This window comes from Oncorhynchus gorbuscha, linkage group LG08, assembly GCF_021184085.1.
Source record: "Oncorhynchus gorbuscha isolate QuinsamMale2020 ecotype Even-year linkage group LG08, OgorEven_v1.0, whole genome shotgun sequence".
Lineage (NCBI taxonomy): Eukaryota > Metazoa > Chordata > Actinopteri > Salmoniformes > Salmonidae > Oncorhynchus > Oncorhynchus gorbuscha.
The window spans coordinates 16,714,473-16,728,373 of record NC_060180.1 but is presented as its reverse complement, the minus strand read 5'-3'; the positions used below and the strand labels follow the sequence as shown (position 1 = coordinate 16,728,373).

At 40.5% G+C, this 13,901-nt stretch overlaps 1 protein-coding gene across 1 annotated transcript; it reads left to right on the top strand.

Moving 5' to 3' along the window:
• Positions 1–362: 362 nt before the first annotated feature.
• Positions 363–11,993, top strand: prokr1b (prokineticin receptor 1b). The gene is made up of 3 exons (XM_046357860.1): positions 363–512; positions 1,853–2,534; positions 11,282–11,993. The coding sequence occupies exons 2-3, from the start codon at positions 2,065–2,067 to the stop codon at positions 11,991–11,993; spliced, it is 1,182 nt and encodes a 393-aa protein (XP_046213816.1). The 5' UTR covers positions 363–512; positions 1,853–2,064.
• Positions 11,994–13,901: the final 1,908 nt, after the last annotated feature.

The following is a 13,901-nucleotide window of genomic DNA, read 5'->3' as shown; positions in this document are numbered from 1 at the left end:
TCACAATAGTTAAGAATACTCTATTCTGTTGCATAGAACAACCATTTGATGCAATGAAATTTTCCACCATACGTGCTAGCTGTCAATACAGGGAACTGGACAAGATGTATCCAACTAGTGACTGAGTGAACAATATCACACATACATTACACTCACCCTGCATTCAAGACTTGAGACAGGACACCTTTATAAAACACCTTCTCAGCTAGAGAGGAAGCCTCTCTGCTAGAAAAGAAGAAACAGTATGTGTCACATTGCCAAAAGAGGAGGAAGCATATTTTTTTTATTCTCTAGGAGCACGTTGGTGGAGAGGAGTGAACAGCAGCAGGAAAGACAGGAGCGACAGTGCATTTGGAGGGATGAAGAGGAGAGGACCTGTTGTTTTCTTACAATAGCCCACGGAATGTCATTGCCTGGGGACGTGGGCTAGACTACATGTTAAATACATGAACTGCTCAAGATGAGATTGATAATGCGAAAAGACAACAATTCCTGGGATCTTCTGAAAGCAAGTCAGTATTCTGGATATATTTTCAGTTTCTTATGTATCAAATTGGTGATCATTTTGAGAGACGAGTTTAAATGTTACTTTCCACAACGGTAAATCTTTGCAAAATGTAATTTACACTGCGTTGTTGAATAATGTACCCACAGTGATTGATTTCTTTGGTTTTCTCTAGCCCACGTCCACTTGCTTATTTCATTCAAAGAGGTTTAATGGAATGGAATCCATTTCACATGTTGAAAACGCATGTAGGAAAATACCTTGTGCGTGCATAGTCGCGTGTTTGTAGCCTATCAGTCGGGATTACTCTTCACAACACAGTGGTGCAGCTTCAGCTCATTAAATATTATATAGGCCAATAACATTTTTAAAGTTAAAGCTTTAATCTTAAATGTCTGTGTGATGCTTAATTGAACAGTGCATAAGTCCTAATTCATATTGTTTTCCATTGGTGTGAGAGAAAGATCGGATGTTTTCTGCACTTGATAATTCGACATAGCCTAACAGTCTAATCATGGAAAAGCACAGATGTAAATTAAGTCAGCTGGAACTCCAAAGGTGACAGGTATGCCATGGTTCATTGTAAAAGTAGGGCTAAATGATCTAGTCCCAGTGGTTTGGTTAAATAGAGACGAGCCTGTTTGTATAAGAAACCATTTAATGCAATATACCACCTCCTCACTTTTTCAAGGTGCAATTAGCGAACTCAGTTTGCATTTAATTGCAACAAGTGATTATTTCATTTGTTGATTTGCATATGTGTGCATGATTGTTGCTTTATTTTCCCAACAGCTTTAAATTGTATTATTTGCGTGATTGTACTCTCTCTCCCTCTTTCTCTCTCTCTTTCTTTCTTTCTCTCTTTCTTTCTCTCTCTCTCTTCCTCTTTCTATCTATCTATCTATCTATCTATCTATCTATCTATCTATCTATCTATCTATCTATCTATCTATCTATCTATCTATCTATCTATCTATCTATCTATCTATCTATCTCATACAAGTGATATTTCTTCCCCCAACCACTCTGTCACTTGCTTCCTGTCCTCTGCCCTCCACACACACTCTCTCTCACTTGCCAAGAGTGTTGATGTTGCTTGTGGAGGGCTTGTCTATTGAGTCAGAGTTAAGCCTTTTTTTGTGAGTGAACAGAAAATAAATTGTCATAGCGGTTTTCATTATTATTTTACCAGCTCTGCAATGTCAACAGCTGCACCCACAAGATGCTACATTTATTCATGCTTATTTGATCCGGGGAGCATGTTTGAATCTGAAATCAATGTTTAATGAATTTTCACACATTCTCTGGTCTCTCTGTGAGTCTAAGTTGAGAACAACTGTGTTGCAGGTCAGTCGAAGATGTTCTCTTGGCTGTCTGAGTGACAAGTGGGATCTTCTCTACACTCAAAAAGACCCTCCCTCATCCACCTCCATAGTTCCTGCAAGACACTGACACCATGACCCAAAAACCTTCTGAAATGGTTCCTGGAATACACTGAAATAATTTAGAAAGAAAACACAAATTAAAACAAGAAACCTAAAACTTATTGGGAAGTCACCATGGGAGAACCCAACATCAGCCAGCTGGCTGCAGTGTACGCTGAGACCCCTGGCCACGTGCTGGGAGGAAGCGAGCTGGACCCGTTTACGGATAACTACGACACAGACTATGGTATTCCCGACAACGAGATTCCCGACACTACGCAGGGCACAGCCTTCTTCGTTGCCACCATCGTCATCGCCATGGTGCTCATCTGCATTATGCTCGTCTGCGGTGTTGGCAACTTCCTGTTTATCGCTACTTTGGCCCGGTACAAGAAGCTACGTAACCTCACAAACCTGCTCATAGCTAATCTGGCTATATCAGACTTCATAGTGTCAGTCGTGTGCTGTCCGTTCCTGGTGGATTACTATGTGGTGAAGCAGTTGTCCTGGGACTATGGCCTGGTACTGTGTGCCTCTGTCAACTACATCAGGACTGTGTCTCTCTACGTGTCCACTAACGCACTGCTGGCTATCGCTGCAGACAGGTGGGTCAGTGCCTTATCCCCTTTTATTAGCATCTTTCAATGACAGGTGTGTGTGTGTGTGCGTGTGTCCACTAATTGCCTTGCACTTGTCTGCAGTTTTATCTTGTTGAAGGCACCTTGCCCCTTGTTTCAGCCTTGTAGCAATCAATAAGTGACTTAGCTAGCATAGTCTGCCATCAAAGTCAGTGTCAATGTCTCTACATTTTCCCCTGTAAGTGTCTTCCTTCCTTTTTTGCAGCTTCATTAAATAGTAACCGCAAAACACCAGTCTCAACGTCAACAGTGAAGAGGCGACTCCGGGTTGCTGGCCTTCTTGGCAGAGTTCATCTGTCCAGTGTATGTGTTCTTTTGCCCATCTTAATATTTTGTTTTTATTGGCCAGTTTGAGATATGGCTTTTTCTTTGCAACTCTGTCTAGAAGGCCAACATCCTGGAGTCGCCTCTTCACTGTTGACGTTGAGACTGGTGTTTTGCAGGTACTATTTAATAAAGCTGAGGAGTTGAGGACTTGGGAGGCATCTGTTTCTCAAACTAGACTCTCTAACGTTCTTGTCCTCATGCTCAGTTGTGCACCGGGGCCTCCCACTTCTCTTTCTATTTTGGTTAGGGACAGTTTGCTCTGTTCTGTGAAAGGAGTAGTACACAGTGTTGTACAAGATCTTCAGTTTCTTGGAAATTTCTGCAATGGAATAGCCTTCATTTCTCAGAACAAGAATAGACTGACGAGTTTGACAAGTTTCTGGCCATTTTGAGCCTGTAATCGAACCCACAAATGCTGATTCTCCAGATACTCAATTAGGGTAAAGAAGTCCAGTTTTATTGCTTTTTTAAAATAAAACAACTGTCGCGTATACTCCCTCTCCGGCCTCTAGGTCATCAGGCTACTAATTATCCCGCACACCTGTCACCATCGTCAAGCGCACCAGCACCCCATGACACTCACCTGGACTCCATTACCTCCTTGATTATCTTCCCTATATATGTTACTCCCCTTGGTTATTTTTTCAGGTGTTATTGACTCTGTTTCATGTCAGTGTGTTGTTTGTGTTTCGTGTTTATTGTTTTCTTTACTTATTAAGTTCTTGGATATAGGGGGCGCTCTTTTAATTTATGAAAAGATGCTCGACTATGCATATAATTGACAGCTTTGGAAAGAAAACACTCTTACGTTTCCAAAACTACAAAGATATTGTCTGTGATGCTACAGCCCCAGATTTTGAATGCGCTGTGTTCCAATGTCTCCTTATATGGCTGTGTATGGGTCACGAATGAGCTTAGACTTTCTGTCCTTTCCCCAAGGTGTCGACAGCATTGTGACGTATTTGTAGGTAAATCATTGGAAGATTGACCTTAAGAGACTACATCTACCAGGTGGCCGCTTAGTGTCCTCAATTGCAATTATTGCGTAATCTCCAGCTGCGTGTATTTTTCGTTTGCTTCGAGGAGAAACACAGCTGCCACGAATGATTTATCATCGAATAGATATGTGAAAAACACCTTGAGGATTGATTCTAAACAACGTTTGCCATGTTTCGGTTGATATTATGGAGTTAATTTGGGAAAAAGTTTGGCGTTGTAGAGACTGCATTTTCAGATTTTTTTCTTAGCCAAACGTGATGAACAAAACGGAGCGATTTCTCCTACACAAATAATATTTTTGGGAAAAATGAACATTTGCTATCTAACTGAGAGTCTCCTAATTGAAAACATCTGAAGTTCTTCAAAGGTAAATGATTTTATTTGAATGCTTTTCTTGTTTTTGTGAAAATGTTGCCTGCTGAATGCTAGGCTTAATGCTATGCTAGCTATCAATACTCTTACACAAATGCTTGTGTAGCTATGGTTGAAAAGCATATTTTGAAAATCTGAGATGACAGTGTTGTTAACAAAAGGCTAAGATTGTGAGTGAATATATTTCTTTCATTTCATTTGCGATTTTCATGAATAGTTAACGTTGCGTTATGGTAATGAGCTTGAGGCTATAATTACGCTCCCGGATACGGGATTGCTCGACGCAAGAAGTTAACTCATACATTTTTTACATTTTGTTAAGCTACATGTTCTCATTTTAAGAATGATACCAGTAGACCAGGTATTCCCAAACTGGGGTACGCATAATGGGGCAGTAGCTGTAGGGGGTACGCCAAACAAAAATGTGATTCACAATATATATATTTTTTATTATGTTTTTGTGTAACAGTATTGGTAGCCTAGCATAGTATTATGCCTCTCTTTCACCATGCAACATTTTCCACAAAAAACAGAAAAGAATTCAAATAAAAACATTTACCTTTGAAGAACTTCAGATGTTTTCAATGAGGAGACTGTTAGATGGCAAATGTTCCGTTTTTACAAAAAAATATTATTTGTGTCGACTAATCGCTCTGTTTTGTTCATCACGTTTGGGTAAGGAAAAAAAAAATTATAATATTAAGTCATTAAAACGTGAACTTTTTTCCAAATTAACTCCATAATATCGACAGAAACATGGCAAACCGATGTTTAGAATCAATCCTCAAGGTGTTTTTCACATATCTATCGACGATAAAATCCATCGTGGCAGTTTACTTTCTCTTCTGAAGAAATGGAACGCGCATGGACCTACAGATTACGCAATAATTTTGAAACAGGACACCGGGCGGGACACCAGGTAAATGTAGTCTCTTATGGTCAATCTTCCAATGATATGCCTACAAACACGTCACAATGCTGCAGACACCTTGGGGAATAGACAGAAAGCGCAGGCTCATTCCTGGCGCATTCACAGCCATATAAGGAGACATTGGAACACAGCGCCTTCAGAATCTGGGGCATTTCCTGTATGAAACTTCATCTTGGTTTCGCCTGTAGCATTAGTTCTGGGGCACTCACAGATAATATCTTTGCAGTTTTGGAAACGTCAGAGTTTTGTCTTTCCAAGGATGTCAATTCCATGCATAGTCGAGCATCTTTTCGTGACAAAATATCTTGTTTAAAACGGGAACGTTTTTTATCCAAAAATTAAAAGAGCGCCCCCATCTCGAAGAGGTTTTTTAAGCTATTCTCTTCTTCAGATGCACAATGTCAAGGGGTGCATTGCAAATGCCCATAAGGCTAATCTCACGGTTTCCTAAACTCAGTCCTCGAAGGGGTGCACATTTTGGATTTTGCCTTAGCACTACAAAGCTGAGCTGATTCAAATAATCAACTAATCATAAATCAATCAAATGTATATATAAAGCCCTTTTTACATTGGCATATGTCACAAAATTCTGTACAGAAACCCAGCCTAAAACCCCAACCAGCAAGCAATGCAGATGTAGAAGCAGGCTAGGAAAAACTACCTAGAAAGGCAGGAACCTAGGAAGAAACCTAGACAGGAACCAGGCTCTGAGGAGTGGCCAGTCCTCTTCTGGCTGTGCCAGGTGGAGATTAAAAGAGTACATGGTAATTTAAGGCCAGATTGTTCTTTAAGATGTGCAAACGTTCATAGATAACTAGCAGGATCAAATAATAATCAGTGGTTATAGAGGGTGCAACAGGTCAGTACTCAGGAGTAAATGTCAGTTGGCTTTTTATAGCCGAGCATTCAGAGGTCGAGACAGCAGGTGCGTTGGAGAGAGATAAAGCTTGGATCATTTGAATGAGCTGGGTAGTGTTAGTGCAAAACCAAAACATGCACCGTTTGGGGTACAGAGGACAGAGTTTGGGAAACTCTGCGCTAATGCCATCATACTGTATGGCCAGTGGTCCGGTCCTCAAGTACCCCCCACAGTACACAGTTTATTGTTTTCCCAGACAAGCATACCTGATTCAACTTGTCAACTAATCATCAGCCTCTCAATGAGTTGAATAAGGCATGTTTGTCTGGGACTGCAACAAAAATGTGCTGTTGAGGTACTAAAGGACAGGAGAACCACTGCTGTAGGCTTATGGCTGTATTAGCATTGCATGCCATTATCAGCTGCAAAATGGGTTCACATGGCTGATATCCGGAAAAAAAGAGTAATGGTAATCAAACAACACTATTAGGAGAGTTTACAACTATACAAAAAGTTAGTTAATGTTAATTTGAGAATACAACACAGACATTAGTGGCAGATTTCCTTTCCCGCTTTACTGCAGAATTGTGAGCTGTGATGAATCAACATTGACGCTGTTCACCTTGAATAATAGTTTTAAGTTAACATTGGTCTTCAAACATGGCGCCTGGTACGGTTTCTAGGTGATTTGTGACGCAACTACAAGCCCTCTATTATTTTCACGTCTATCTTCTTCTTCAACCAGGGTAACAGCAGTTGGCATCAAATAAAGGTTTCATTACCGTCACCTACTAGACTGGAGTACAACTCCTTTATACTTTGCTTACATTTTTTTTTTAAAGCAGATCAACAAAATCAACAAATACCCTACTATCTAACTCTACTGTCTATCCCTACTATTTAACCCTATTATCTAATCCTACTGTCTAACCCTACACTAAAAACCCACCACACCTTACTCCACTATTTAAATCTACCTAGTCCTACTTCAGGTCAACAGCCTGAAAGGACGGGACACCACCACTCAAGACACCCTGTAACTCTTCTGACATCACGTCTCGTACACCCAAATCCCTCTCTGCAGCTACCACCACAACTTCAAATTTCTGCGATTTATATTTCATCCCTGCAGTACAGTTGATAAGCATTGCTATAATCTCTAAAAATCCGATTTTACTGAAGCATATATGACTTGCATATATCCCTCTGTACTGGTACAGATCTATTACTCACACCACCCCTCTCAAGATCCCTCCCCCTTGATCCTTCTTCCTCTACTTTCCTCACTGCCTCAGCATACGACAACTTCTGCACTACTCTAACCCTGGAAACCTCAACCTTGCTCTCTCGCACCGGACATTTCTGATCCCCAGCCCATGGTCACCCCTACAAGTAACACATACCATTACTTTCCCCAATGCTAAATTTATCTCATGCCCTTCTGCACACTTCTCACAGCTACAGTAGGGACCTTCCTCCTACACACTGCTGCCCTATGCCCATAAGCTTGACACCTGTAACAAATGTAATGTATTTGGCACAAAGACTTGTACGGGATAACTTATGTATCTTAACATGCCTTTGTCGGGCAAAGACTCAACATCAAAACTCAAAGGAACAGACAATGACTTTTCTGTTTCACCACTCACGCCTCTGTCTGCATCGCACTAAACAACGAGCATCACAAACACCGGGAATCTTCCCGTTCAGTTGGTCAACTTTCACAATTACCGCTACCCCATAATCAGTCATTTCAATGGCACCCTTTTCTTGAGAGCAAAACAATTCACATCTCTTTTCCCCATTGGTTTAACATGAAGCGCCTGCGCCCTCTGACCTGCAGAAACACAAACAATTGATATAAGACCACTTCTGGATACCTTCACTGACTCCACAGCATCCAAATCTGTTTTCACCCACCCTGAAACCACAAATGGATCAGCCAAAAGGCAAGGATCCACTTTTTCCAAAAATGGCATAGAGGGTCTCTATTTGTGGAAAAATCACCCTGAGTAATTATTTAGTCATATCCCGATTTACCTATTTATTTATGGCACTGTCTACGCCAAACTATTTTTCTTTCAAATGATTTGGAATGGCAAGCCAGACAAAATAAAACGGGCTTATTTATATAATAAAAATGAGTTTGGGTGGCAAAAAGTACTAAATATTAAAGCATTAAACCTCTCACTAAAAGCATCAGTCATACAAAAGACCAGAACTGGTTCTCCAGTAGATTAGTAAGAATGTCTCATCCCTTGTTCAAAAATGGTCACTTTCAGTTAATTGAAAATGGAACCTTTTTCACAATATCACCCTTTCTAAAACAAGACATTGAAAACTGGCTGCAATTCCAGTTTCATCCTCCAGAAAACACAGAACAAATAATATAACAAATGAAATGGTTAATTTCAAATATACTAATTGATAAAAATATATATATACTTATGGAAATACATTTTGTTTTAAGTAATTATCTTTGTTAAATATTATGAATAGGAAAGGTGTAGTTATGCCACATGTGAAGTTAACAAACATACTGTATAAGGAAATGTTTGCACTCTCCAAAATTAGAAACAACTGTTTGCAGAAAATGGAGGAGGCAAGTGGAAGGGGGAGAAGGTAGGAAACATGTTTGTTTGGCCAAATTAGCACCAAAAAAAAAACATGAATATAAAAATATATCAGTTTTACTTGAGGACCAAAATGTTGACCTCGACGCCATACGGGTTGCAAAATAGCTGGGAATAGATTTTTGATGTGCTGATTCCATGGCACCTGGTTAATAAACTGATACACAAAACAACGATTGATTCAAACAGAGTTTTTCAAAACAGAGTTTTTCTATTTAAATTATTGTACAAACTGATTGCCACAAACAGAATGTTATCTATATGGGGCATACAACCATCTCAGCTCTGCAGATTTTGCTACCAAGAGATAATCATAATATTTGATAATTTGATCACTTATTTTTTGGTCACAGATATGGGAATTTATCTCAAATTAATCCTGCAATAGTACTGTAGGGGGATGTGGAAAACCATAGTCAATCAATCAACAATATAATTGTCACGCCTTGGTCTTAGTATTTTGTGTTTTCTTTCTTTATTTGGTCAGGCCAGGGTGTGACATGGGTTTATTTTGTGGTGTGGTTTTGTATTGGGGTTTTAGTAGGTATTGGGATTGTGGCTGAGTAGGGTTGTCTAGGAAAGTCTATGGTTGCCTGAGGCGGTACTTAATCAGAGGCAGGTGATTTTCGTTGTCTCTGATTGGGAACCATATTTAGGCAGCCATATTCTTTGAGTGTTTCGTGGGTGATTGTTCCTGTCTCTGTGTTTGTAGTCACCAGATAGGCTGTATAGGTTTTCACGTTCCGTTTGTTGTTTTGTATTGTTCGTGTTTTTGTCGTTCAATAAACATGTATGGAAATTACCACGCTGCATTTTGGTCCGACTCACCTTCGACTGAAGAAAACCGTAACAATAATACTTTTAGGAAAAATAATTATCTTTAACTCACAGGTTTAGAATTTATGTCAAACATCATAGCACAGTAGAAAAATATATGGCACATGGAAATCATAAGAGGGTGGTTTACAAAGAGAGATGGGATGGAGGGAGAATAGATGAGAGGTGGGTTTAAAAGCTCAGTTTGACCAAAAACATGATTTTTATTATAAGTATAGATAGATAGTACTATCTAGATGTAACATATATCAAAATATCAAATACTTTTATTCTTGCTATGTAACTATTGAAAAAAAAGGGCCATGTATGTATACCGCTACCCCATATACAGTGGGGGGAACAGGTATTCATACACTGCCGATTTTGCAGGTTTTCCTACTTACAAAGCATGTAGAGGTCTGTAATTTTTATCATACGTACACTTCAACTGTGAGAGACGGAATCTAAAACAAACATCCAGAAAATCACATTGTATGATTCTTAAGTAATTAATTTGCATTTTATTGCATGACATAAGTATTTGATCACCTACCAACCAGTAAGATTTCCGGCTCTCACAGACCTGTTAGTTTTTCTTTAAGAAGCCCTCCTGTTCTTCACTCATTACCTGTATTAACTGCACCTGTTTGAACTCGTTACCTGTATAAAAGACACCTGTCCACACACTCAAACAGACTCCAACCTCTCCACAATGACCAAGACCGGAGAGCTGTGTAAGGACAAAAAAGGGTTAAAAGGGTTAAACTTTTAGACCTGCACAAGGCTGGGATGGGCTACATGACAATAGGCAAGCAGCTTGGTGAGAAGGCAACAACTGTTGGCACAATTATTAGAAAATGGAAGAAGTTCAAGATGACGGTCAATCACCCTCGGTCTGCGGCCCCATGCAAGATCTCACCTCATGGGGCATCAATGATCATGAGGAAGGTGAGGGATCAGCCCAGAACTACACGGCAGGACCTGGTCAATGACCTGAAGAGAGCTGGGACCACAGTCTCAAAGAAACCCAATAGTAACACACTACGCCATCATGGATTAAAATCCTGCAGCGCACGCAAGGTCCCCCTACTCAAGCAAGCGCATGTCCAGGCCCGTACTACCTCAATTGGCCCAACCAACCAGTGCTCCCGCACATTGGCTAGCCGGGCTATTTGCATTTTGTCCCGACCACCACCCGCCAACCCCTCTTTTACGCTACTACTGCTCTCTGTTCATCATATATGCATAGTCACTTTAACCATATCTACATGTAGATACTACCTCAATCAGCCTAACTGGTGTCTGTATGTAGCCTCACTACTTGTATAGCCTCGCTACTGTATATAGCCTGTCTTTTTACTGTTTTTTAATTTCTTAACCTACTTATTGTTCACCTAATACCTTTTTTGCACCATTGGTTAGAGCCTGAAAGTAAGCATTTCACTGTAAGGTCTACGCTTGTTGTATTGGGCGAACGTGACAAATAAACTTTGATTTGATCTACTAAAGATATTCAACCACTCTAGGTGGAGCATGGAAAACTGTTTCTATACTGCTTCTATAGTTTGTTCCTTCAAGAGCAGCTCAAAATTGTTTGCAGATCCCGTTAGGATTGGTTCGCTCATAATGTTATGCACCTTGGTTAAATTGCAAGGACTAGCGACAGTATACTTTTCATGTGCATGTGTCCTAGTAGCCTGATGAAAATATATACTGACAAAAATGTCCTTTTTGCAAATTTTTATGTACCTTAATACACCCACTCCTCTGTCCTCAGGTACATGGCCATTGTCCATCCTCTGAGGCCTCGTATGAAGTACCAGACGGCCTATTGTCTGATCACTGGTGTCTGGGTTGTACCAATCCTCATCTCCATCCCTTCTGCCTACTTTGCCTCCGAGACCATGTACCCTCATGGCGGTGCCAGCACCTCTCCGAACACCCACAAGACCTTCTGTGCCCAGATCTGGCCTGTGGACCAGCAGGCCTACTACCGCTCCTACTTCCTGTTTATATTTGCCCTGGAGTTCCTTTGGCCTGTTTTTGTCATGGCGATATGTTATGCACGGATCTCCCGTGAGCTCTGGTTCAAGAGTGTCCCGGGCTTCCAGACGGAGCAGATCCGGAAGAGATTGCGTTGTCGGCGGAAGACAGTCATGGTCCTGATTGGGATCCTGACAGCATACATTCTGTGCTGGGCACCATATTACGGCTTCACCATCCTACGCGACTTCCACCCGACGATCATCTCCCGCCAGAGGAACTCCCTGGTGGCCTTCTACATTATTGAGTGCATCGCCATGAGCAACAGCATGATAAACACCTTCTGCTTTGTCAGTGTCAAGAACAACACAGTCAAGTACCTGAAAAGGATTGTGCTGCTGCGCTGGAGGTCCACCTACGCTCCCAGTAAGACTGTGGACGAGACAGATATCCGGACGTCCTCCATGCCGTTGACCGAGGAGGTCGAATGCATTCGCCTGAGATAAACGAGGAGACGCCATTTTGAAACATTCAGATATTGTGATTATGTCAAGGGGAGATGTCTTTGTTGGTGTTTTGGCACAACAGAAACCTTTACAGAAACGACAGAAACTAATGTTAATATTGTTTTATGACATCCTCACACCATCTCAGTGATCACATACACAATACTGTTGAAAAGGGATATTTCAATTCCTGTTTTGGCAGCATTCAGTGAACACACGAGTCGGCCAGCTGCTCTTAACAAACATTTATTTAATTTCAAATGTAAGAAAAAAAACGGTCTTCTCCTTTATTCTGCTCAAAATTGCAGCAATTAATCTACTGATCAAATAGTCTACAAGCCATCAGTGCATTTCCTGAAAATGAATAACACACTTCAGGGTTGATTTTCTCTAAATAGCCGATCAGTGACACTTCCGTTTGAACAAGCTCTGCTGCACTAAATTCTGAGATTGGTTGCACACGTTGGATATTGTTCTAAAGCTCAGAATCTCATCTTTTCAACAATATACTGAGTCTAATATACATTACTAGTAAAAAGTTAAGACATACCTATTTATTCACAGGTTCTTCTTTATTTAGACTATTTTCTACATTGTAGAATAATAGTAAAGACACAATGAAATAACACATGGAATCATGCAGTAATCAAAAAAGTGTTAAACAAATCAAAATATGTTTTATATTTGATAGTCCTAAAAGTAGTCACCCTTTGCCTTGAGATCTTTGCACACTTCTGGTATTCTCTCAACCAGCTTCATGAGGTAGTCACCTGGAATGTATTTCAATTAACAGGTGTGCCTTGTTAATTTGTGGAATTTCTTTCCTTCTTAATGCGTTGAGCCAATCAGTTGTGTTGTGACAAGTTAGGGGTGGTTTACAGAAGATAGCCCTATTTGCTACAAGACCAAATCCATATTATGGCAAGAGCAGCTCAAATAAGCAAAGAGAAATGACTTACCATCATTATTTTAAGACACGAAGGTCAGTCAATCTGGAAAATATCAAACACTTTTAAAGTTTCTTCAAGTGCAGTCACAAAAACCATCAAGCGCTATGATTAAACTGGCAATCATAAAGACCGGCACAGGAAAGGAAGAAGCAGAGTTACCTCTGCTGCAGAGGATAAGTTCCTTAGAGTAACCAGCCTCAGAAATGGCCAATTAATTGCACCTCAGATTGCAGCCCAAATAAGTAACAGACATGTCAACATCAACTGTTCAGAGGAGACTGTGTGAATCAGGCCTTCATGGTCAAATTGCTTCAAGGAAACCAATACTAAAGGACACCAATAAGAATAAGAGACCTGCTTGGCCCAAGAAACACGAGCAATGGACATTAGACAGGTGGAAATCTGTCCTTCGGTCTGATGAGTCCAAATTTGAGATTTTTGGTTCCAACCGTTGTCTTTGTGAGACGAAGAGTAGGTGAATGATCTCCGCATGTGTGCTTCCCACTGTGAAGCATGGAGGGGATGTGATGGTGTGGGGCTGCTTTGCTGGTGACACTGTCAGTGATTTATTTAGAATTCAAGGCACACTTAACCAGCATTGCTACCACAGAATTCTGCAGAGATATGCCATCCCGTCCGGTTTGCGTATGTGTTATTTCATAGTTTTGATGTCTTCACTATTATTCTATTCTATTTTATTCTAGAAAATAGTCAAAATAAAGAAAAGCCCTTGAATGAGTAAGTGTGTTCAAACGTTTGACTGGTACTATATATGTCAGGGTCCATGCGACTGACAAGGATGGAGCAAGTCACATATAAGGTTGTATGGCCACAGAACAGATCATGGTCAGGTGGTAAGATTCCTTTTCAATTTGCTCATTTGCTGTTGATCAATGGAATGGGAATGAACTCAAAAAGTTGACTTTGACCCAGTTGACTTTTTTCACTCTTATTTTCC